This window comes from Panthera leo, chromosome B3, assembly GCF_018350215.1.
Source record: "Panthera leo isolate Ple1 chromosome B3, P.leo_Ple1_pat1.1, whole genome shotgun sequence".
Taxonomy (NCBI): domain Eukaryota; kingdom Metazoa; phylum Chordata; class Mammalia; order Carnivora; family Felidae; genus Panthera; species Panthera leo.
In genome coordinates, this window is record NC_056684.1 from 137,211,317 (window position 1) to 137,236,407 (window position 25,091).

Genomic DNA, 25,091 nt, shown 5'->3' on the forward strand with positions numbered 1-25,091 from the left:
TACCTGCCAAAGCAAGGCACGCAGGAACACGCTCCGCTTAGGGACTCCAGCCAGACAGACACCTGAGTTTTGAGGACACGGCGGAAGAGAAAAGCGTGCTTAGGACTTGCAGGAGAGAAGGGAACCCATGGAGACAGCAGGAAGAGGGACGCTGTTTCCTTGGAGGCCCTCGGCTGTCTGCAGAGTGGCCCATTCAAACCCCAATAAAAGGGAAGTGACAAGACTCCTGCCCCCTGGTCAGGAGCCTTTTTTTATTATGCAGACACACGCATCAGAGTCTGGTGACGTCCAGCTGTGGGAACAGCAGTAGGCAGTAAACCAGGAGCCAGAGGAAGAGAATAAAATACATCATATCCGGCTGCTGGACAAACTGGGTCAGAGAGTCGCTCTGTGAGCTCTGGCTCTCCTGCAACACGGCTTCGCCAGAGTCGTTGGCCTTCCTGCAGAAGGGAAGACACAGGCAAGGCAGTCACAAGCGGGTCCCCGGGGGGATGGGCCTCCCCTGCCTCCCCAGCCTGCAACCTCACTGCCCAACCGGAGAGTGGAGGGCGTCCCAGTGGCGTCCCAGTCAAGTGGCCCCGAGGGGCGCGTGCAGAGACCCAAGTGTGCACGACCCTAAGGGGGTAAAGCGGTCGGCCCCATTGCGAAGGCGGGCATGTTAAGACTCGGGGCTCGGGGCTTGCTCGGGGCCACACAACTACCACTCCCCCGTCCGGGACACCTTCCTTTATACCACAGTGCCCTTAACGCAAAGCTGGGGGCTGATGGCACTGCGCCATTAGTGTGTGACAGAGGGGATGTCTTTTGTAATCTAAAGGAATAAATAGAGTTCCCTGATTATAGATCATTTAAAAACAGCCTTCAGAAACAAAGGCACGCCCTCCCCGCTTCTCTAACCCCCCCGCCCCACCCCCACCAAGTTTTTGATTTTGGCTTTGGAACAGAACCTCAAAAATAATCACTAGATTTGCGTCTGGTCAGACTTGTCTTCCCTCTTTTCATTTACAGAAGGTGGGGTGAAAGTGACATTTTGCTTTTCCCTGGCGGCTAAAGCCCAGTTCTCCCTAAGGCAAGGGCTGGGGCCATCATCCGGTTGCAAAGGGGTTGGGGGTCTCTGCTTATAGAAGCCTAGAGCGTAAGCTTCTTAGGGTGGTCATTTGGGGCATGCGGTGGAGATTATGAGCCGTGGAAACCAGCTCAACCCGAAATGATCTCCTGATACAGAAAAGCGAGGCCAACAGTGGGTTAAACGTTTGCCTTTTGGCCTCGAAACGGATTCACTCGTGACAATGGACAACGGACAGAATTTCTCTTTCTTAGAACCGTTTCTAGAAAAAATTTAAACTCCATTTTTTATTACAAAGCTAATAATCAACGCTCCAGAAACACGGAAAGCATGACTGCATTTCTCAACCTTCTAGTTTAAATTTTCGAGGTCTCTATCTCCTAAAAGCGAAACACACTCCTGTCCTCAGAGTACGTCATGCCTGGTGGGACGTGAGTTAATATTCCCATCTTACGGCCTGGGGGGGAAACAAGTCTTGCCTCTTTTTTAAAAGCCAGACGGGGGAGCTTCTGAGGATTACACTCGTGGGTGTTGGATTCACAGAGGCTTTCCATTTCAATAATCTAAGGCCTTCCCCGCCCATTGAAATCCGTGGCAAGTATTTAAAAAAAAGCAAATCAATGACATTAAGTGATTCGATATCTTTAAGAGGGATAGGAGCATCTCAGAATTGTCAGAGTTTTCGAGATTGCTCGGGTTTCCTAGGTCCTAAGTGGGCGGTTTTATGCCAACTCGGCAATATCGGACAAGGCCATCGAGTTCTCGAACGGCAAGAAATACTTTCATAGACATCCTGGTATGTTTGCACTCCTTCTTCATATCTGCTCTGATGCCATAAAACTGTAATATCAGCTCAGTGAGCTTCTGAGTATTGTACCTGCAGGGGCGACACAGAAGGAACAGGTGGTCAGGTGCTACACGTGGGGAACACACACAGCATCACGTCACTACTGCCTGGCTCTACCCCTGCATCGTGTAAAGGCAGCTGCGGGGCTGGTGACCCACACCCGGCTTTACACGGAAGCCCATTTTCTGAGCCATTCCCCGCCCATCGACGTTCATCCGTTCCCACTTGCCCTCCTACGTATGTTCGGTTTACATTCGCTTGCTCTACATGGTTTCCTGCATGACCTCTGACTACGACTATCGCCATCAACAAAGCCTAGTTGTAGCCACGCCCCCAAGGGAGGCTGCACAATTAAAACAGGAAAGGAAAAAAATCTTAAACCCCGCAAAACTCGGACTAAAGCCACCAACCTGGTTAACATTCGGTTCCTTCTGTCATCCTGATCTGCCGCGTTCCTCAACTGAACATAGCTAAAGTGGTCCTACAGTGAAATTTATAAACAAAACCCCCGCAACCCAATTAGTAAAGATGAAATCTCTGAAACAGAAAATAAAACGATTTTAAACATACGAAGCCGAGCATGCCACGCTTTTTCTCAATATCGCAAGCATTTAAGTTCCAAAATCAAACTGCTAACTGATTCTCTACCGGTGTTCTACCCTCTCCCCCAGCCCCCGGCGGGTGCCCCACCGCCCACAACCCGAATCGGGCTGCGCCCCCCCCCCCCCCCCGTGCTTTGGGCCCCAACACATCCAGGGCTAAGTAGCTGCAAAGGTAGACTGGAACCTCTACCTACATTGCGCTTCTGTCTTTGAGGGTGGTCTTTCTGGGTGCGTGTGCGGGGCTGGGTGGCAGGTCTTGGATGCGTTTTTTACAACAAAGAGGACTTCGAGGTTTACAGCCAGTACTTTATTTACATCCCCTAGAACCCCAATTGGACATCCGGTGGGACTGTGCTCAACGACAAGGTGTGAATTTGCTTGTCTTCTATCCAAAAGTACATTGGTTGCACGTCAGTAATTTCAAAGCTCTGGGCTGGGAGGAGGAAGGACGGGAAGGGATTGGTTTAGCAGGGGCCACGCAGAAGAAGAAGAAATTCCCATACTAACCGATTCCAAAGACCTGTTAGTATGTCGTCGAATGTAAATGCTGGAGTCACTGTGACTAGTCCTGAAAAATAAACACACGTTTTGAATTGGTGCCACCGGGAGCTCTTCGGGTCCCCCTGTACGGCCACCCCCGCCCCAAGTCTTCCACACGTGGGTTTAGGCCAGCTATGACTTCAGGCCCAGCCACGGAAAGGAGCAGTTGTATCCAACATGCCCACTTGGGTTGGAGTGTGCTTACAAACAGTAGGATGGATAAGAGAGAGACACATTGTGGCCTCATCCACAAGAAAGAAAAAAAAAAGCAACTGAGAATTTTAAATAGAAAGCCGACCACGTAGTTTTAAAAGTCATAGGGTTTCAAAAAAAAAAAAAAAAAAAAAAAAAAAAAGTCATAGGGTTTCAGGGAAGAAACAGAGGGCCTTCTCTGAGCATCCCAAGATCTGGGAATTGCCAAAGGTCCTCTGAACGTTCATGTCAGGCATGGGCTGAGACCTGCTATCCAGACTCCCTTTCTAGTGCTTTCTAGGCACAAGGCTGCTCTCTGTCCAGCTCTCGGGGGTCTGTACCTCTTTTTCTCTCATGCACGAGGAGGCCGATTTTCTGACCATATCTTTGAGGCTGATGGGGAACGTATCTCAAAGTTGGTTCACCCAGGGCGGCGGCCGAAGATGCCCAGCCAGTGGCCTGGGCTGTGTCCCGGCTCCTGGTCGATTAACTGGCAACCTTCGCCAAGTGTTTTTTATGTCTCGGATCAGTTTCACTCATCTGTAAAATGGATCATCATCCCCACCCCGACTACTTCATGGGGCTGCGGTATTGGTGGGAAGTACGGTATACACGCCAGGTCCCGGTGGCCCTGTCTTGCCACTCAACAGGAGAACGAGGTTTTGGGGATCAGAGACAATCACTTCCGTTTCCTCAAGGCAGACGTACCATGTGGCCATCCGGGGGTCCAAGGAAAAGGCATCTGACCCACGAGCTTATTGCCAGGGACTTCATATCGGCAGCCTGGCTATTCCCGCCCACTGGACCCTCACCAACCTCTTCCCCTGCATCGGGCATGTTTCCAGCTAATAGGCATGAAGCACCTACTACGTGCCAGGCACTGGGCCAGCCTAGGCGAGCGAGTATCACGGCACGGACACGACACAAAACGCACCACAAAGAGAAGAGACCGTCAGGTGCCTGGGCCCCAGCAATGTCCCCTAAGTGTTGACTCAACTCACGGGAGTACCTGGAGACACAGGTAACTCCCACCTGCGGATCCTATTTTCTAGTAAAAGGCGGGTCAACATCAGGAAGGGCTCCTGCTCTTTCTTCTGCTAGCTTTCGGCGTCCCTTCTTGCGGGTGGTTTCTTTGTTCTGGTACCATCCGCAGGAGGCCGATTCAGGTTGGTATCCCGAACTCCCTCCTCCCAGCAAGCATCATCAAGCGCCTACTGTGTGCCGGGCACTGGGCCGGGCGGCTGAGGGCCGGGCTCCTCAGGAGCCTGCCCTCCACAGACTAATGAGAGAGCAATGCATTTATTTATTCACATTCACCCCTGAGAATGTTTATTAAAGGCCAGCTGCAGCACTGGACCTCTGCTGGGTGCCCTCCCCAGCCTCCAGGGAGCTGCCTCACCGTCTAGGGTGAAAGCAGATGACAAATACATCCTTACACAAATAATTGGAGACATTCCTGTTTGGGTTAATGCGGTGAAGAAAAAGAGTAGAGACCGTGAGAACCTATAAAGGGGGATTAAAAGCAGCCTGGAGGAATCTAAGAAGGCTGCTTGGAGGAAGTGGTTTCAGGAGCTGAAACCCAGGAGCAAGACAGGGAACAGGCTGGGGACAGAGGGTCCTCAAAGGCAAAAGAGCTCGAGGGGCCATTCAAGGATCTCAACTAAAGCCAAGGTGCTTGGCGGGCTGGGGAGGAGGACACAGGTGACCAAGAACGGACACAGATGAGAGCCGGGGAGACCGGTCGGGAAGGCTCGGGAACAATGGCCCTTTCTGCCCAGAACAATGGGAAGCCCCAGTCAAGGTACAGCCAGGAAAACGCGCTGTGTGTGCCTGGCAGGGAGGTGCCCGGGGCTCTGTCCAGTTCGAGAGCTTTGGGCGAGGCACTGACTTCTCCGAACTCACGTTCTCGGTCACGAGAGGGGGGTGGTGGTACCTGCCGGACTGCAGGTGAAACGGCTTGGCACAGGGGAGGGGCGCAGGGGGCCTCACTCGTTCTCTCCACGAGCACACCCCTGCGCCCTCTGCGTGCGTTGGCACGCAGCCTTCCCCGTGGCTGAAATGCGACGGAATGATTACAGCTTTGCCCGAGTGGGATGGGAAGCCGCCGCCGAGGGGACCGTTGTCTGCTCTACACAGAAGGACGTGCACGTCGCTCAAACCTCTGCCGGGAAAAGTCAACCGGGCCTCACTCCCACACACACCGACAGAACGTTGCCTTTTGAACATCCGCCCCCTCTGTCTCATCTCCTCTGGGACGGGTTTTGCTTGATGTCTGGCTGCAGCAGGCGTCCCAGATGATCGATCCCCCAGTGTTCCTTCCCCTGCCTCTCCCTGACCCCCTCACATCCGACCTGCACGTCCTGGGGTGGCTGCTGTGTGCCAGCTGGGTGCTCAGGCTCTTTCTCCCACCCGGAATGCCTTCTGTCCCTCTCCCAAGTCCAGATCCCACTATCCTTCTGTACCGAGCTCGAAGGACATCTCAGCCTGCAGGTGCCCCCGACCCTCTCTCCACCTGCCTCTGAGGTCCACAACGTGAAATCCGCGCGTGCCTCTTGGCACCTAAGGTGCTCCCCTCGGTTCCAGCCCAGAAGAGGGGGCGCGCCTTCCCTCCTGCTTGCCTGAGCCCCCGGGGGGCTGGAGCCACGCCTGCATCTTCCCCTAGTGAAGAGGGACAGCCGTCTGGAAATGACCCGTGGCCCCTCCTCGAGCGAGCTGTGGTGGGGAAGACGGTAGCCTGGGCCACCTGCCCATGCGGGCCACCTGCACTTAGAGCCGGGTCCGGGCTGCACGCCAAGACACGGATGTCTGCCGGACGGTCGCGACCAGGTCTCTGCAGGGAGAGGGACTCCGGGGGTCATGGGCAAAGTGGGAACGCAGCGTTCCGCTGTGCCTTGCCCCTCCTCACCTGGGCCCCCCCCCCCCCCCCCACCTATTTTCCTTTTGTCCCCTGTAGCCCAGGAGCAGAAACAAAGCGGAGGGGAGATGGAAGGCAGGACATCCGCCAACTCTTCCTTCTGGTTCTGTCTGCCCTGGCTTCTCCCCACTTCCTCCCCAAATGCCGATCTCAACAACCTCCCTTTCGCGGCCAGTGTGGCTCCCCCGCCGCCGGCAATGAGGGGTCACGGAAAGAATGTGGGTCACGGAGCCTGACGGGTCTGAGTGCAAGACCCCAGCTCTGTCATCTCCTGGGCTGGGAGGTGTCCCCAGATCCCCCCCCCCCCCCCCCCGCGCCCACGGTGATGAAGCATGGTCCCTCCTACCCGCCTAAGGCGCTGCTGTGAGAACGGATGAGGGACCGTATGCAAAATGCTAGAACACATTAGGGCAGGTTCGACAGTGGCCATGGTGGCGACGAGGGACAGCGGGGAGAAACCAGGATCTTCTGACATTTCAGCAGCCAAGTGTTCTCCCTGGGGCCAGTCCGGCTCACCCGGTGCCCTTGGAGTGACCGAGCAGATGGGCGCTCCGAGCTTCCTCTCCCCCCCCCCCCCCCCCCGAGACGAGTCAACTGGCCTCACTTCCTGGGACCCAAACTCACAGGTGAAGCCACGTCATTCACGTCCGGCTTCCGTGTGACAGCCATGAAAGGTGCCCCCCGTGCCTAGGGAGCACATTGCTTTGAATTCTGTGAGATGCTTATAAATGGCTAGGCTGGCTCTCTCCCTAGCCCAGCCAGGGGGCATCCGGGGGCACCGTCTCACACCCCACACCTACTCCGGTTCTGCCATCATGCCCCCCACTTCCAGTTTCCGCCCAAAGGTACTCGGAGAGGGGAGAAGGCGGGCTTCGTGTCCGCCGGGCCCGGCCACGTATGAGCGGGCCTGGTAACGGGGAGGCCGGGCAGGGCCGGGAAGCAGGGTGTAGACAAGGAGGACCGATCCGTTTCTGATTCTGGCAAATGAATGACCAACTGGCTGGATGCCTTTTTGTTTGAACCTGTGTTTCCCTTGCCGTCCGGTCCCGTCCCTGTGTTCCCCCCACCCACTCCCCCCCCCTCCCCTGCCAAATCAGAAACCAAGAATGACATGCACTCAGGCAGTAACTCTCTAGCTCGGTCTCTAGGGGGAGAAGACGGTGATAAAATACCTGGAGAGGACTTTGTGGTCACCCGTGTCTCCTTCCAGGTCCTCTGAGGATCGGACGGTGCCGGGTGCTATAAATATTGAACTTTCTACGTGGTCCACGTGCTTCCTTTTTTCCTTTTTTTTACTGCTGATTGACTCTCCCGTTACCTTTTCTTCTAAAGAGTTTGCTAAGTTTCCCGAGTTTTCAGATTCCTGGGACTTAAGGACAAAGACAACCAAACACAAGTCAGCATTTGAGGCTGAGTGCTGAGTGCATGACACCCCCTCCCCCCGCCCCCAACCAGCGTCGCTCGGCTCCACCTGAATTCTAGGAAGCTAGGGCGCCCCCTCCCGGGGATTCCTTCCAGCACAGCCCGCCGTGGAAGAGAAGCCCACCCCTGGTTAGAGTGCCAAGGCCACAGACTGTAAAAAACAGCATGGGTTTCAGAGTCACTGAGATCTGGCTGTGTTAGTTACCTTAAGCAACCGGCTTTCTTCCTCTCTCTCCCTCACTTGCCTCATCCATCAAATGGGTATAATAATTATCGATCTCTTCTCACGATACCACACCGGGTTTCCCATGAAGGATGGGCCATACAGTTGGGCGATGCTTGGGCCCTTCACACAACCATCACCCACTTAAAGAGAGGAGCGAATCCTGGAAGCCAGTGGGCCAACAGGTGCAAAGGCGACCCCTGGGCTGGGAGAGGTGCACACACTGGCAAACAGACAGCTTGTGGGATGACATCTTCCCCGTGCCTTTGTTGGATCATAGTGCGACATCTCTGGCATTTATCTGACAAGGAAGTGGCTTCGACCACCGTCTACACCAGGCACTCCGAAACCCCGCGGCAACGTTCCCGAGTGAAATCGAGAAGCGTGGGGGTGGTCGGAGCCACCTCTCAAGAATCCCTTCGGGGGCCGTAAGACACTGCTCTGCAGGTGTCAGAATATGAGGATGAGAGTGGCCTGTCCCGTGCACCCCGGAGAACAACGCTCCGTGCAGGAATTAAATCTGCTCCCAGCAGTGTGAATGCCCATCCCCCCTCCGTCATCCATGGGCCAATGCTACCTTCTCTGAAAGGCGAACTGAAAAGACTTTTTTTTAAAGACTAGAAGAAGAAGAAATTTTCCATTTTCTCGTCTCATTGGAAGGTTTTTTTCTCCTTTTTAAAAAAAAAATTTTTTTAATGTTTAGTTATTTTTGAGAGAGAGAGAGAGAGAGAGAGAGAAGCGTGAGTGGAGTGGGGGCAGAGAGGGAGACACAGAATCCGAAGCAGGGTCCAGCCTCTGAGCTGTCAGCAGAGCCCGATGTGGGGCTCGAATCCACAAACTGGGAGATCATGACCTGAGCCGAAGTCGGACGCTTGACCGACTGAGCCACCCAGGGGCCCCGTGTTTTGTTTTTGTTTTTTTTTTTTTCCTTTTTAAAAGAAGGGCCAGGTATCAGAGAAATGCTTCTGTGTTGTCTTGTCTGCCAGACAGACCTCACCTGTCATCCCTGGTGACAAGCCCTCCTTGCACTCACTTGGGTGCACTCCTTGGTCTCACTTGGGACAAGAGGGGGCCTGCTCACCGGATGGGGGGCAGCCAGAGGAGGCAGCTCAGAGCCCAGAGAGGCAGACGGTGGCAAACCGTAGCCAGGAACGGAAGCTCTCCCCAGGGCTCACGCTTAGTTCAGCGTAAGGTGGATTGAAATCTACATCTCCGGGTATCATTCCCAGCCCAGGACCCCTTCAGCCCCACCCCAAATCACCTGTCCGCATGCTGGGCACACACACCTTGCACGACCTGCTCTTGGCAAATGACCTTCCTCTTTGCAAAGCAGAAGAGAATGAATCGGCCTGTGTGCAGGCCGCATTCAGTGGGTCCAGGGAGAGGAACTGAGCTGCTAATAAGCCATTTTAAATAGCACGGAGCGGCAGAGATGCCACTTAGGCTTATCTCCCTGCCACCCACTCGGTCCCCTAAAAGATCTGCTGCCCAGAAAATCGCCACAGTTGCTGTCATGGTCCCCCAACCTGGCGACTCTAAGACATGATGTCACTGAGGGCCATATCCACCCCGCTGAATCTTGGAATCCCCTGCTGGAAGGGCCTGCTCGGCCGGGCTGGCTTCCAAGAAGACAGCAGGTGGGAGGTGGTGGGGGCCGGGGACTGGGTTCCTCTCCCTGGGGGCAGAAGCGGCAGCTGGCAGGTGGGTCCTGGCACCTGTGGGACGCCCCCCTCTCTTCTCCATCCAAAGGCAGACCCAGCACGGGTGGCCCTGCCACGCTTGCTTCTAGGCTGTTCGTCACTGAGAATTCTGCTCTGCCCAGCGCATCGTCTGGGTTTGGCGAAAACACCAAGCCACCGCTTCCGGTCCATCTAGACCCTAAATGTCTTTTAAGGCCACTGATACTGTCCCTTTCTCTTGCAGCCCTCCAGGTGCAAGGATTTCTCATTCCTCTGAGCATCTTTCCGCCCCTCACTCAGCCTAGACTCCCCCCTGCCGTTAGCCAGAGCATCACCATTTATCTTGGTGTTTAATTTACCCCGTGTCCACCTTACACCCCCAAACCATCCTGCAATCCACGTTTGTTTCCTTTCCACTGCAAGCCCTGCCAGGCTGCTCTCCAGAATCCGAACATTAATACCTCAATGCTCACTCTCTCCTGGGAGGGAAAATCACAACCAGACTAGTGGCAGAGAGCTGTCCCGTGTCACTGGCTATAGATGAGAAGCAAGGGCCTCCGGGGGAGAAGCTGGGAAGGCTCCTAGGAGGAGGTGTCATTAGCATTGGGCTTCGAAGAGGAATGAGTACTTGCCAAGTGTAGCATGGGGGGAGGGGCAGAGCAGAGTGGGGCGTGCCCGGGAGGTAGGGGGGAGGCTGGCTTGGCTGGAGGGGAGGGAAGGGAGCGGACCAAGAGGAGGAGCAGGTCAGGGTCCCCTGCACCCTCTCACTGCCCCCTCCGGGGGCCCCTCGAGCTGCTGGGCCAGCTGAAACGGGAATACCACATGGCTTGTGCCCAGCCGCTAAAACTCAGAAGTGCGTGCCCCCCACTTCTAAGCCCAGGATAACTGTGCCACCAAAAACCAAGGCCGGAGTCAGATATGAGGTCCCACTTGGTTTTCTCAGGCTGCAGGAGGCGGGGGCTAAGGTTTGCTAAGTGCTTTGATCGCCGTTTCCAAGTATCACCGCTACGATGCTGGGCCCTCCAACACAGCCTCTTTCTATATCCTCTTGGCGGCCTCGTGGGCAGGGGCAGGGCTCCTGGAGGCCAGGGAGGCCCCCCAGCCTCAAAATCTCAGGAGAGCTCCTCTCGGGGGCCAGCCCTGCCCGTGCCCGAGCCTGAGTGAGCGAGCGCCTCCTCAAACTGGCCGAACCGCCTGCGATGGACGCGACCGCTTCCCCGTTTTGTGGAGGCTGAAGCTGCGACAACGGCAGAATCCCTGTGCAGGGCCCAGGGTCCCCGCATCGGCGACCGCCTACCTGATGGCTCTCCACAGGGCCGCCCTCTTCGGCCTCCCCTGGCTGGTGGCCTTCTGGAGGGGCTGGGGGTGCGGGCTCCGAGGCTGGTCTGGTGCCCTCTGCACCCCCGTCGGTACTCGGGGCCGGGATGCTGGCCTCAGGGCCCTCCTCGCCCGGCCCCGAGGAGCTACAGCTGTTCCAAGAGACCTCGGCCTCCTTGGCCTCCTCGGCCTCGGCCCCGGCCCCCAGGTCATACAGATAGTCCTCCGGCTCCAGGTCCTGGTGCTTCAGGTCCTCCGAGCCTTCCGCATAAGCCTCCAGAACCGCTGCCAGGGGCACCTCGTAGTGCGGGTAGTAGAAAAGGTCGTGGGGAATGACGGAGACCTTGGACAGCGGCGGGGAGGGCTTGAAGTCCAGGCCTTCCTGGCTGCGGCTGTGCAGGGTCTCCAGGCTGAGGCTGCCACTCGGAGGGTCGGAGGGCAGCTCGCCGTCCGGCCCCTGCGGCCCTGCGGCCTCCCCCTCGTCCTCGCCCCGACGGCGCCGCGCGGACTTGCGCTTGGGCTTCTCGTACGCCTCTGGCTTTTTTTCCACCGGTGCCTCCTCGGGGGCCGGAGAATAGCCTGGGTCCTCTCGCCCAGGGTCCTTGTGGGGTTCCTGCTTGTCCGGCCTCTCCGGGGACTCGTCCGAGTCTTTGCGCTGGTGCGCAGATTTGCTTCTCCTCTTTCCCAATTTCTCAGCGTGATCCTCCGGAACCTCTTCCCCGACAGGTCTTTTCTCACGAGGCGGAGGAACCTCATTGAAGGCCTGGCTGGTTGAGGCAAAATCTATTAGGTCGCTGTTGAACTTAGAGGCTTTTAAAGGTGTGCTTTCAAAATAGTCTTCCTCAGCCATAGCTTCTACGGTCAGCAGCTGGACCTTGATCTCCAAGGAATCGGCCATAACCGCGTTGTCCCCGAGGGGTGAAAGGGGACGGCTCTCCTTCCCCCCACCGGCCGCACCCTCTGGCGCCCCGTTCCAGGAGGGACAACTCTCCGAAGTCTGCGAATGATTGATCTTCCTGTCCACCAAAGACTCGACCCCCGGTGACTCATCAGAGGCCGCTTCCGGAATCCTCGGGGCTTCCTGCTTCGGCTTTTCCTCGGCAATCTCAGCTGCCAGGACGTCCCCATCCTGCTTCAGCGAGTCCTTTGTCCCTCTCGGGCTCCCCTCAAAGCGAAGGTCTTGACTGTAGAAAGGGTCTTTACTGCAGGAAGCCTCCTTGTAGGTGTCAGCCTCAAAGTGCACGGTCTTCTTGATTGGCAAAGAGTTGGACCTCCGGTTGTCCTTTCTGGAGGATAAAATGGAAGATTCCGGAGATGGCTCACCGGTGCTGCTGGCCTTCCCCGGGACCTCTTGGAGGGCCTGGTCGATGATCTGGTGCATGAAGTCAGTGGAGCTGTCTGAGAGCGCCTGGCTGGGCATGACACTCAGGTAGCATTCTTTCGCGCTCTCGGACTTGTCACAGACAAAGACTTTGGAGGGCGGCGGGTGGCTGGCTTCGTGGTTGACGGTGTAAGCTCGCTCCCCATTCTCCGTCAGAAGGAAGACGGTGCTCTCCTGTTCAGAAGGGGTTTCTTTGATGTGGACAAAGGTGGATTCAATAGGGGCTTCTTTATCCGAATCCACGAGATCCTCCTGTGAAGGAACACAGGGCAACATGAAATCAGAGGAGTGTTTGAGTGCAACGTCTATTCCCCCCCCCCCCCCCCATAAAACAGAAACCAGTGTGGACAAAGCCATTTCAGAACTAACGCAAGAAGTGCTCTAATTAAGAGATGGGGCTGGTTGCTCCTGCTGAAATGTGAAAACACCAGATATGTCAAAAAAAATAATAATGTGTTTTCAAAAGCTATGGATGCAAAGAAATCTCAATGAATGGAACTCTAGGGAAGGATGAGCCCTTCCTGACTGTCAGCTCCTTCAGACTGGTGGGCTCCTGCCTAGTCTGAGCAGGGACAGGAGAGTGAACTGACCCAAGATAAGGAAAGATTAGCCAAATCTTTACTGACTGCATGGGCCAGTGTGAGGGATCAAACACAGAAGGGCCCCAAATGCAAAACCAATTCTCGTCATATACAAATTCTCGACACACGGGGACTTTTGTTAAGTAAGAAACAGCTGAGAGTGAGAGCAGGGCTGGAGAGCACAGAGCAGTCTTGGTGGTATTGTAGTGCTTGGCTCCCAGCGTGCTGGTGGAGAGTTGGCTGACCCCACCCTCAAATCATTTGAAACCAGAGAGCTGACATTAAATAAACTGCAGTGTCGCCGTTACTGACTCCTGAGAAGGTCAACACGGTCAGCTCCTCAGTCAGGTCCTTGTTTGGGAACAGGCTACCTTCTCTGGGGGAAAAAGATGGCAGGCCCTCAATGTCTACTCTTATAGACCAAGCCTGGCATAAAACAAGAAGTTTTAAGACATGGAGAAGCAGGAGAATGAGACCCACAATCAAGAGAAACAACCATCATTAGAAGTAGACTCAAATATGACCCAGTGTTAGTAAATGAGAGAGTCCAAAGGTCATGGTTTGAAGACCACAAGAAATACAAAGGAAAGTGGTTCTGCAGGCTGAAGGGAAGTGACCACAGATGGAAGCTTGGGTCTGAAGGAGGGAATGAAAAGTACCTCATATGGAAACTATATGGTCAATACCGACGGCCATTTAAACGCTTTTCTTAAAAAGTCTCCTGACTGTTGAAAGCAGTAATAACAAAGCACTGGCCATTAAAACATATGCAGAAGTAAAGTAAATGACAATGACAGCACAAGGGAATAGGGAAGTGAAGGGAATTACATTGTTACGTAAAAATGCATAAAATACATGTTTTACCATAAGTGGTATAATAGTAATTCAAGGTAGGCTAAAGTAGGTTCAAGATGAGTTTTATAATCCCTAGAGAAGCTACTGCAAAGATAAAACGAGAAGATGTGGCCAAAAAGCCAACAGAGGAGATAAAATAGAAACCAAAACATAATCAAATAATCCAAAAACAGTTAGGAAGGCCAAAAGAGCATAGCACGGATAGGACCAATGAAATCAATAAGCAGGATGGTAGGTTAAATCTATGTAAATAGTTGAGAAATTCACTAATAAGGTGACACACTAATTTTTGTCAGAAGAGTTAAAAAATAAGACCTATTTATTTTTGAGACAGAGAGAGACAGAGCATGAACGGGGGAGGGGCAGAGAGAGAGGGAGACACAGAATCGGAAGCAGGCTCCAGGCTCTGAGCCATCAGCCCAGAGCCCGACGCGGGGCTCGAACTCACGGACCGTGAGATCATGACCCGAGCTGAAGTCGGACGCTTAACCGACTGAGCCACCGAGGCGCCCCAAGAGATATGCTTTAACTATAAGCACACATACACTGTGAGGAAAAGAGAAAGAGATACACCACGTGTATACTGATTGTAAGAAAGCTGGTATGGCTATCTTCCTATCAGACAAAGCAGACTTCCAGGCAAAGATCGAAATTGCGGGAAAACACAACGATCGAGCCATCAGGAAGATACAACAGTCTTAAACGTGCATGATAGCATAGCGTCGACACCATAAAGCAAAAACAAACAACCGAGAAACAATTCCACAACCACAAGTTGGAGATTTTTAACCTTTTCCCCTCACACTAATTGATAGGAAATGTAGGAAAAACATCCGTATGTGTGCAGAATATTAGAAGAGCATATTAACCAACTCAATCTAATTGGTATTTAAAGAATGCCAATTCTTTTTTTCCTTTTATTTATTTATTTGCGAGAGAGAGAGAGAGACAGAATGTGTCACTACCTAAGACACATTCTTTCGAAGCACCTACGATATATTTACCCAAATAAACCATACGTTGGGCCATGAAGCTAGGTGCAGGGTCTGGTTACATGGCTGACCAGGGCTTAGCAGAGATTTATTAAAACGAACTAAACTTGGGGCACCTGGGTGACTCAGTCCATTAAGCACCTGACTCTTGACTTCAGTTCAGGTCACGATCTCGGGGTTCACGAGATCGAGCCCCTGCATCAGGCTCTGCGTTGACTACACAGCCCGCTTGGGATTCTCTCTCTCCCTCTGCCCCTCCTCTGCGTGCTCTCTCTCAAAATAAGCAAATAAACGCTTAAAATAAGTAAGTAAAATGAACTAAACTCAGCTGAGTTGTTAAGGAAGAGTTCAGTGGGTGTCTAGATTAGCTGGGACGGCCCATCTGGATTCCCTTGGGGGCAAGGACACAGCCAGTGCCGCAGCGGTACACGGTGTTTTGTGAATCGGGACCGCTTTCTCCAGGGGTCATATTTCCTTCAGTCTCTCTCGTCCCAGCCCCAGCCTCTGACCCCAGCACTGGGGGAGATCCAAGGGTAGGATTTGCTGAAGCCTGGCAGTGACCTTAACTCACACAGACATGGTAAGTTTCAGCCGGTTTCAAACTCTGCCTACAGCTTAAGAGCTCGGGGCTAATAAAAGCCTTGGAGTCTAGTATTTCCAAATTTCATGAGGGCCTAGGAAAACTGAATTACAAAAACGGTGACAGTCACCGCCATTTGCTGAGCGTTGACTGTTGTCGCGGGCAGAAGACTGCATACTCCACATCGTCTATTTACTCTTGACCCAACTCTGAAGCGTGGGTAGGATTTTCATTTCACTGCGGACACCTCTCACAGACGTGTACCAGAGACGTTAAGTAAGCAGCTCAAGGTCACACAGCTTCAAGCGGCAGAACTGCCGTTTCCAGCCCATGGAATTCCTGCTTCTAAAGCACCCTGGGAAGTGATCTGTGGTGCAGGGACAGACAGGACACACGCACACAGAAAGGGAATGGAACCAAAGGCGTAGCCTCGGACTAGCTCTTCGGAGCTGCACAAAGTGGGGCCTGGGTTCCAGCCAGTGGTTGTAAGGGACCCAAGAACCAGAAGCGTGGAGTCACAGAGAGTGTGGTTTGACCCCAGCTCTCTACTTGGTAGCCGCGATCCTGGGGAGGCCCGTAGGCTTCTTCGACCATCTGTATTCTCATCTATAACACGAGGATCGTGACACAAAGCCACGTCTGGACGTAGGGGGCAGTCAGCCCAGATGCATGCAGGGCGCTTACCTGACCAGCCTCCAGCTCAAAGTGCAGCCCTGTCCCCCCCTGGATTGGCTCTTCATGCTAATTTGGTTCTGGCTAGTACCTCCCATTACCCAACATTCTGTGTCTGCTCACTTGTCGACTCTTTGGGCTAGGAGAGCGAAGCCGTACGAGGTCAGGGACCTCATCCATCCAGCTTACTGCTGAGTCGCCCTGAGCGAGCCCAGTAAATTACCAAGGATTTCAATAAAGGTCTATCGTCACATTGTTGCTGTCACTATTACCATCTCAAGGTTGGGCACGGGGTGGGTGGAGGTTCAATGGAGCCACGATAACTTCTGAAAGGTCTGATTCTGTTCCAAGTATAGTCTGGGATTCTGAAAATAAGAAGGCATGCCTTTTTTTTTTTTCTTTAAAGAAGACATGCTTTTGAAATGTCATTGTCCTCCATATTTTTTCACACTCGGATAAAATCTGGTAAACTGCTAGAATGTTCCATCTGACGGCTAAAGTATCAGGTGGCCAATCCACATCACAAGGGAGCATCGTTTACAGTCTTAGCAAAGTTTGGTTTGGGAAGACATTGGCAAGAGGGATGGCTGCCCAACTTCCCATCCTGCTTCTAAATGTAAATCATTTACAGTGATTTGTAGTCAGGTAAGCCGCTGACTCCGGATTTCAGCTCAGGTCGCGATCTCACGGTTTGTGGGTTCGAGCCCCGAGTCGGACTCTGTGCTGATGGTGTGCAGGGTGGAACCTGCTTGGGATTCTCTGTCTCCCTCTCTCTCTGCCCCTCCCCTGCTCACACGTGCTCTCTCTCTCTCTCTCTCTCAAAAATAAAATAAACCTTTAAAACTAATAAAAAAAATAAATGTAAAGCATCTTATCCATGATTCTGAAATTAAAATGTGCCAAGGCAACACTCGAGGGACCTGAGACCCAGTTTTGATTATTACTGCTCATTTCATCAGCGCTTCGTCTGACGGCCGGCGGGTGTAAATTGTTTCTGAATTAAAGGTAAGGAAACAAACATACAGCTTCCAACTCCGGGAAATGTTCCAGAAACTGTGCCACGTAAGTCACGATGGACTGCTCGTCTGGCGTGTCAACCATGATGTCTGTTAAGAGAGACGCAGGAGTTAGTAGGACGATCAACACGTGATTTTTAAACAGGATCGAGGGACACCTGTGGCTGAAGAGTCCTGCAGACCATTGAGGGTTTTTTCTCTTTATTTTATGCTTGAGAAATTTACGCCCAGGGAGGATGAATCATTTGGCTAAAGTCTCACATCCGGCTGATGAAGAGAAGAGGCGGGATGTGGAACCCAGGATTCCTCATTCCCAAGGCTGTCCATTATTCCCTGCGGTCTGAATTCCCCCAGCGGGAGCAGCCAACTCTCAGCTGGCCCCATCAGCGAGTCTGGTGAGCCATGACCCTTACTCACTGCTGCAGGGAGTCCCAAATCAGCCCAAGTCGTGTGGAAATCAATCTGACAGACAGCCAAGCACCTTAAAAAGGCATGTACTTTCCAACTCTGGTATTCCGCGGATGGGACCTGGGCCCGAAGGAAATAATCTTGAGATGCACACTGAGCTCTATTCAGTAAGAGGTCTGCCGCGTGTTGTATGGAAACATGACTCTTTTCGAAACAACCTCAATGTCCACCAGCGGTAGACCTAAGTAAATTTGGGGACGCCCACTAGATGGACCGTTGTGCAGCCATTAAAAACACATAACAAAGACACGATAGCAACGGGCGAAGGGCTTAGGTCATCATTAACGACTTAATTCATTAATTAATCAATTCACTCAATGGTGAGTAGAAACAAGCTACAAATACGTGATGGGGATGACGAGTACGCTTATCATGGTGACCACGGAGCACGGTAGAGTTGTGGAACCCCTACACGGCACTCCTAAAACTAATAAAACACCGTGTGTTAACTCTACTGGAATTAAAATTTTAAACACGTAGTAAAAAGTCGTAGATGCACAACCACAGCTGACTCTTGAGCAGCACGGGTTTGAATTGTGTGGGTCCGCTTACGTGCATTTTTTGGGAACCTTTCGGTACAGTCCCGTAAATGTATTTTCTCCTCCTTACGATTTTCTTAGTAACGTTTCCTTTTCTCTGGCTTATGTGTATAACACGTATCACATACAGAACACGTGTTAGTTAACTGTTCACGCTATTGGTACGCCTTCCAGTCAACAGTAGGCTATTGGAAACTCAATTTCTGGGGGGCCAGATGTTATATGTGGATTTTCTTTTTTTTTTAATGTTTATTTATTTTTGAGAGAGAGAGAGAGAGCACGTGTGAGTGGGGGAGGGGAAGAGAGACAGAGACAGAGGATTCGAGGCGGGCTCTGTGCTGACAGCAGCGAGGCTGACGGGGGGCTTGAACTCAACGATCTGCGAGATCACGACCTGAGCTGGAGTCAGGTGCTCCGTCGACTGAACTACCCAAGTCCCCTATACATGCACATTAAACCGTGGGCAGGGGGCAGTCAGCACCCCTAACACCCGTGTCGTTTAAGGGTCAACTATATACATATACTGAATGATCTCAATTCTGTAAAAAAGACTATAATGAGATGCATCGAAAAGTATTAAGCGGTGGAAGTACAGGAAACATAACAATGTCTTCATTCGATTTTCCTGTCTTTTCCCAATTTTTCTCCACGGACGGCGTGTGTTGCAGCTGTAATACAAGTTATTCAAAAGACAGAAAGAGAAAGGGAGGGAACCAGAGTCACCTTCCGGCTCCAGGAGCCTGGGAATGTGAAGGGCCTCGTGCGCCACGCGGAAGGCCTTCTCCAGGTTTTCCCGCATGGAGTCTTCCAGGGCCTGCTTCATGTCAACCAGGCTGGGGTCGATGGCCTTGATCACGGCCAGGAAAGCCATCCCGCTTCTCCAGCTGCCCGCGAAGTCCTGCACCGCCACGCCATACCTGAAGGAGAGGGGCCGCGGTGGCCGCGACACAGGTCAGGAGGTGAATCCCCTGAGAGGTCACACGCGGCAGCCTCGAGGGTCCTCCGAGCGGGGCCAGGAGCTGCGGGCTCGCCAGGGGCGCCTCAGGCCCTGAGTCCCGGGACAGCTGTGCGCAGAACTCCCCCTCCGTTCCCAGAGACACAGAACGGAAAGGTGTATGTTACCCACACCAGCCAAACCGGACCTTGTGTTCCCAGATTCCCAGACACGTAAGGAGCAATTCCACACGCTGCTCACTCTTCAGTGGCAGGCAAACCAGCAAATAAGGGTGTGCGATAAAAATGGAGCCAGAAAGGCCCAAGTTCACCTCCCGGCCGTCCCGCCCCCCCGCCCCGCGTGTTCCCAGCGCGATGCCCTCGGGCCAGTCACATCTCCCTGGCCCTCAGACTCCTCCGTTGTAACGCGGGGGCCCCGTCTGGCTGTGACCGCTTGGCAGCTGTTGTGGCAAAGCGTTAGATCTTACCCGTCAGAACGGCCATGGCACGAGGTCAACCTAACGTGTGACGCAGGGTAGCACACGGAAGCCACCAACGATCCCATTTCACAGAAACAACGTCAACAACTTAAACGTGAGGGACAAAGAGAGACAATCCTGCCAGGCGCCAACTTCCTTTGAATGCATCCCGAGACCCCGCCCATCTTCCAACGGTGGCCACTGAACTCTCTTAGAAGAAATCTGTGTATTTAGCAATCATCTGGGATTCCTAAGAAGCTGTAAAAGCGGTACAGAGCTCTCCTCTACCGTCCATCTGGCCTCCCTCGGTGCACCTCACATCACCAAGTGCATCATCAAAGGCAGGTGCTACGAGCCATCGAGCCACAGGCCTTGTCTGGATCGGTCCAGCGTCACTCCCATGGGGGTGGTATAGAGTCCAGGCCACTTTGTCAAGGACAGACCCTGTGGCCGCCACCGCCACGACGGAGACCCAGGACTGTTCCATCACCCCCACGGAACACGTCCTCTCCCTGACGGTCACCCTACCTCCTGGCAACGAGCCCTCTTCGGGTTGCTTTATTTTTAAACCACATCTGACAGATGTTTACGTTAATCAACTCTACTACGCTTGATCCCTCAGTCAAAACCCAAGGATCCAACTCTCTTCTTGTTCTTTTTTCTTTCATGGTTTATTTCCGTATACACCCGGGAGAGAGGACCCGACGGGTGAGGGAGTGCTTATTAAGTGCTGGTAAAGCACAAGGCGCTTTCTCGAGCTGACTCCGCGTCGTCCTAACTGTCCTGCAAGGCAGGCGGCGATAAGTGACCATCTCGCAGACGTGGCCGTGATGCACCAGGAAGGCCCCCGGTCTGTGCGTGGCAGAGCCGGGTGGCCCCGGGTCGGGTGTGGCTCTCCCCTAGCTTTCCAGCTGTCCCCGCCACGGCCCAGGGTCCCAGGGTCCCAGGGGCCGTCGACTGGCTGCATAAGACCCTGATACAGCACTGCTGAGAGCCCTGGCCTGCTGGTGCGGGGGTCACAGCACGTCACAGCCTCCACTGTTATTAGAGTTTAGTAGGTACAGACTCTGAAAGTCACCCCGAAGCTTAACAACGAATATGTACGTGTTATAAGGATCCAAGAGCCCTTCCCGCTTTGGGATTAAATGGGGGCAAAGCCCTTTCGATCTCGTGTTCAAATTCCCCCGTCACTTTTCTGCAAACCAAACGTTCTGCGAAGACAGCTCTGCGCGTGCAGAAACTGAAAACGCACAGCGCTCCCTGCTCTCGGAGTCTGTGTGAAGTGACAGGCACATAACCTAATACATGCTGGTGCCCCCAACCTCTGCCCTCTCCCAGGGGGACCCCCCTCCCTCTGCCTGACAACAGCATGGAGGGGGGGAGGGAGTGACGGCTTACTTCCTCGTCTTCCTCTGCACCCACGCCAGCAGGGTCCTGATAGCCTTCCTCTGATCTTTCACAGATATCGCCACACTCCTCTCCGCGGTGGGCGTGGGTGGGAAGGAAGAGTCTGAGTCTGTGCCCCCCGAGCCAGGTGACAGGCTGGAAGATGGCGAGTTTCTGCTGAGATTGCCCGTGAGCTCCTTAATCTGGAAAGAAAATGGCATTTCAGACCCCCCCGGGACAGACTTGGCGCAAATCCTCGTCTGACCTCGGGCCACAGGGAGCCTGGCTGGAGGGACCAGCGCCCGTGCAACTGGGTCTCCACGTGGGCAGAAGATGCTTCCGGTTTTATGTGACTCGTGGTGCCTACCGACACCTCATAGGAAAGCTCACCTCTTTCTGGAATCTCTCTCTTTTGTGCTTTGGCCACGCACACACGCCGGTCTTCCTGACCAGGTTCCACCTACCCCTTTCCTCTCCTGCCTATCGGTCTCAGAATGCATGATGCTGTTTCAAGGCCCATGCCTATGTGCATCCTGGTACCGCTCTCTGGATGTCCCTTCCCTCCATCACCAAATCCCCGGCTACTCAAAACGTAGCTCCTAACATGTGGCTCTTGTGAGAAATGCGGAGTCCCAGGCCCTGCCCCTGCCCCACAGCATCAGAATCTGCATTTCAACACCACTCCCAAGGAATCCGTATGCACAGCAAAGTCCGCGAACAGGTCTAACGCACTCCTACTCATCCTTCAAAACCCAGCTCTGATGTCACTTCCTCCAGGAAGTCCTCCTCACTCCCCTCCCTACTCTGGGGCAGTTGCCCCCGCTGAACATTCTTACAGCACTCTGCTCAGAGCTTGACCACAACCTGCACCACAGGGTTCTATGCTATGGGACTGCCCTCTGTGATCCCAGAGAGTCAGGAGGGCAGGACTTTGTGTGTGCAGAGCCTGACATAGGAGAAACTCAACAGACATTTACCGAATGAATGGATGGATGGATATCTGGGCCGGATTTAAGGGCTTGCCTTTGCACACAGCATGTTTCCAGAATCTATACAAGAATTTAATAACAAACATTGGTCGCTGAAGCCTGTGTATAACACGGTACAGTTGACAGAGGGCTTTCCCACAGAGCTGACCACTGCTCCCATTTCACAGATATGGAAACTGAGGCTCGGAGAGACAGCCTGAGATGTGTTAAGTTCAAGGCTCCCATAGAACTGAGTCTGTTGTCCCTGAACCTTGTTTGCACACATTCCCCTCGGCAACACAAGCAAGGAGACCAAAGCTCAAGCGAATCACCTTCCTGCAGGTGATTTTTACTCTTAGGAGGGCAGCTAAATAAGGATTTTCTATTTCAGAAGAGGGCATTTTAGAAGCTGAAACATCAGCTTACTCTCTCCTATTCAGGGATAAAAACTCGTCAGCACAGAGCCCGACGCGGGGCTCGGACTCACAGACCGCAAGATCACGACCTGAGCCAAAGTCTGACCCTCAACTGACTGAGCCCCCCAGGCGCCCTGAGACTTGAGCAGTTTTAAACGCCACCTTCAAACTCCAGCCACAGATCCTGTGCTTCCCTATAGAATCTGCATCTCCAAACAGAGGCTGGAGTTGGCCAAGGACAGAGAGCATACCACAGAAGCCTCTTCCTACTGCTTTCACTCCGGCTGTTTAATTACATCTGCTGTGCACGCGTCGTTTTAGGAAAGTAACTCCAAGTTTGATTTTTGATCACAAGCCTTTCCCAGTGTTTGTGACACTTCAGAACAAAATTATTTTCTGAAGCAAATATTTAACTCTTTAAGTCCCAAGAGGATGGCTAGACTCTTCTGGAGAACAGAGCTCGCATCACTATTAAAATCACACGGACTTTGGCAGCCGGGTTTCTCTGGTTCTTTCTCAAGAAACGGAGAAGTCAAAATATATCAGAAGCAGGATCTCCCAGTCTCCCTCGATCTGGCCCCGCTCTGTTCTGTTGGCACTAAGCGGGCTCAAGGAGATCGTTACCGTGCGTTACGGAGAGGAAATTACTTTACCTGGAAGAAGAGAATTATGTTCCATATCAGCCCAAGAACCAAAGAGGGGTTGCCGTCTGCTATTTCCGCTGCGTCGATGCTAACCAGTTTTACCTGGGGAGAAGCAATTTATGAGCTTAACACGGGGTGTAACCTGTTGTTTTCTGATGCCCTCACAGACCTGTTTCTCCTTCTCGTCTGTATCGTTCAGTGCTGCCCAAGGCCACCTCTGGGACCCCAGTGTGCAAAGCGAACGTGATTGTATTTAATAAACACGTATATTGCATTTACCACGTGCAGACCCTAGCCTCAGCTCCTTGTAAGGATGAACCCGGTTCGACCCACAAGAAGCCCACAACGCAGGTGCTCCTATTATCCCTACATCTCAGGGGAGGAAGTTTCACAGAGGCCACGTGTAATGTGGCTGGGACACACAGCCAGGAAAGGTCTGAGTCACTCTTTTCAGGGAGGGCTGGGTACGTGTCCACCGGGTCTGTCTGTATGCTACCCTAACAACACCAAACCTCCACATTCAACGCATTTTTGGACAAACGCAGAACACCAACATCAGCAATCGTGGACCGCGATGGATAATTCTCCATTGCTCATTACAAATAGCGTATTGGGATAAGGCTTCTACCCCGAACTTCTGCATCATTCCAAAATATCCCAGTTAAAATGCATCTATTATAGACACCCTCAGGGGATTACCTATTTATTTAACTACGTTCTGACCATAGGATGATGCTTTGGTGAATCCCGAAGGCGCTGGTTCTCAAACTATGCTCCCTGGGCCAGGGGTAACAGCACTGCCTGGGATTTGGTTAGACGGCAAATTCTCTCCTAGTCCTACTGAATCAGGAAGTCCCAGAGTAGGGCCCAGGCACCTGCATTTGAACCTGCATTTGATTTTTTTTTTTAGTATGAAATTTATTGTCCAATTGCTTTCCATACAACACTCCGTGCTCATCCCAACAGGTGCCCTCCTCCATGCCCCTCACCCACCCTCCCCTCCCTCCCACCCCCCATCCACCCTCAGTTTATTCTCAGTTTTTAAGAGTCTCTTATGGTTTGGCTCCCTCCCTCTCTAACTTTTTTTTTCCTTCCCCTCCCCCATGATCTTCTGTTAAGTTTCTCAGGATCCACATAAGAGTGAAACCATATGGTGTCTGTCTTTCTCTGTATGGCTTATTTCACTTAGCATAACCCTCTCCAGTTCTGTCCACGTTGCAACAAGAGGCCATATTTCAGTCTTTCTCATTGCCAAGTAGTATTCCATTGTATATATAAACCACAGCTTCCTTATCCATTCATCCGTGGATGGACATTTAGGCTCTTCCCATAATTTATCGCATTCATAATTGCACCAAGAATCATAAAATACCTAGGAATAAACCTAACCAAAGATGTAAAACATCTGTATGCTGAAAACAATAGAAAGCTGATGAAGGAAATTGAAGAAGACACAAAGAAATGGAAAAACATGCCACGCTCGTGGATCAGAAGAATAAATATCGTTAAAATGGCAATACTACCCAAAGCTATCTATACATTCAATGCAATCCCAATCAAAATTGCACCAGCATTCTTCTCGAAGCTAGAACAAGCAATCCTAAAGTTTGTACGGAACCACAAAAGACCCTGATTCTGATGTGCACGCTCAGGTTCAAGGGCCTCTGGCCACGTCATCATTTTCTCCTGCAAACAGAATCTGAGTACACAGATCAGGCGTCTGCACACTTCTTCTGTAAAGGGCTGGGGAACACACACTTAAGAGCTCGCGGGCCACCGCAGCCCTTTATCACGCTCGCTGCTTCTTCCTTCACAAGTCCTTTACAAAAGCGAGAAACCATTCTTTGGCGGGGAGAGAGGAGAATTCAAAGTAAGTCAAGGTATGCTCTCAAACCCACCCTGCGAAATTCTGCCAGCAGACTCCGGGAAGCAAGCACGGGGACAGCGTCTCGCACAAATACTCCTTTCTCCCTTTCCCTCGGGCCTTTTACAAACGTTCCACACCGCTCTCCGATCCTATCAGCTCGCCAGGGACTTCTGACAACCCCGATCAGCAGGGCTGGGCTTTCCTAGGCAGCGGGGAGAGACTCCTGAGCTCCCTGGCTGAGGTCTGTCTCGCAGAGAGTTTATAACTCGGGCAGCGGGAATTCATCACCGGCAGGCCGGGGCGAGTTGTCAACATCGCGAATAATACGGCTGATCAAATTCAGGTCCAGCGTTTCCTCCGCACACGTCAGGGGTGTCCCACGTGAAGGTCACTGTCCCATGTGATGACTCATACGCGGCCTGCTGTCTCCTGACCCCCAGGCTCTGACAGCCCCCTCCATTCGGTGGCTCACTGCACTCTTCCAATGCGGGGCGATCAAAGCGCTTGACGTG

The 25,091-nt window shown here is 52.8% G+C and overlaps 1 protein-coding gene across 4 annotated transcripts in view; it reads right to left on the reverse strand.

Moving 5' to 3' along the window:
- Positions 1 to 215: 215 nt before the first annotated feature.
- Positions 216 to 25,091, reverse strand: part of CLMN (calmin) — a 107,672-nt gene continuing 82,796 nt past the window's right edge. Inside the window, exons 5-14 of one of the 4 annotated variants that reach the window (XM_042944209.1) lie at positions 22,722 to 22,814; positions 20,697 to 20,887; positions 18,610 to 18,803; positions 16,887 to 16,969; positions 10,783 to 12,435; positions 7,334 to 7,530; positions 3,023 to 3,083; positions 2,324 to 2,394; positions 1,847 to 1,943; positions 216 to 436 (exon numbers count right to left, since the gene is read on the reverse strand). In XM_042944209.1, coding sequence (XP_042800143.1) covers positions 272 to 436; positions 1,847 to 1,943; positions 2,324 to 2,394; positions 3,023 to 3,083; positions 7,334 to 7,530; positions 10,783 to 12,435; positions 16,887 to 16,969; positions 18,610 to 18,803; positions 20,697 to 20,887; positions 22,722 to 22,814 — 2,805 coding nt within the window. In that variant the 3' untranslated portion in view covers positions 216 to 271. Of the gene's footprint in view, positions 441 to 1,846; positions 1,944 to 2,323; positions 2,451 to 2,803; positions 2,949 to 3,022; positions 3,084 to 7,333; positions 7,531 to 10,782; positions 12,436 to 16,886; positions 16,970 to 18,609; positions 18,804 to 20,696; positions 20,888 to 22,721; positions 22,815 to 25,091 lie in introns of those variants that run through there. The other 3 variants (XM_042944210.1, XR_006204038.1, XM_042944212.1) reach the window with 3 other exon arrangements.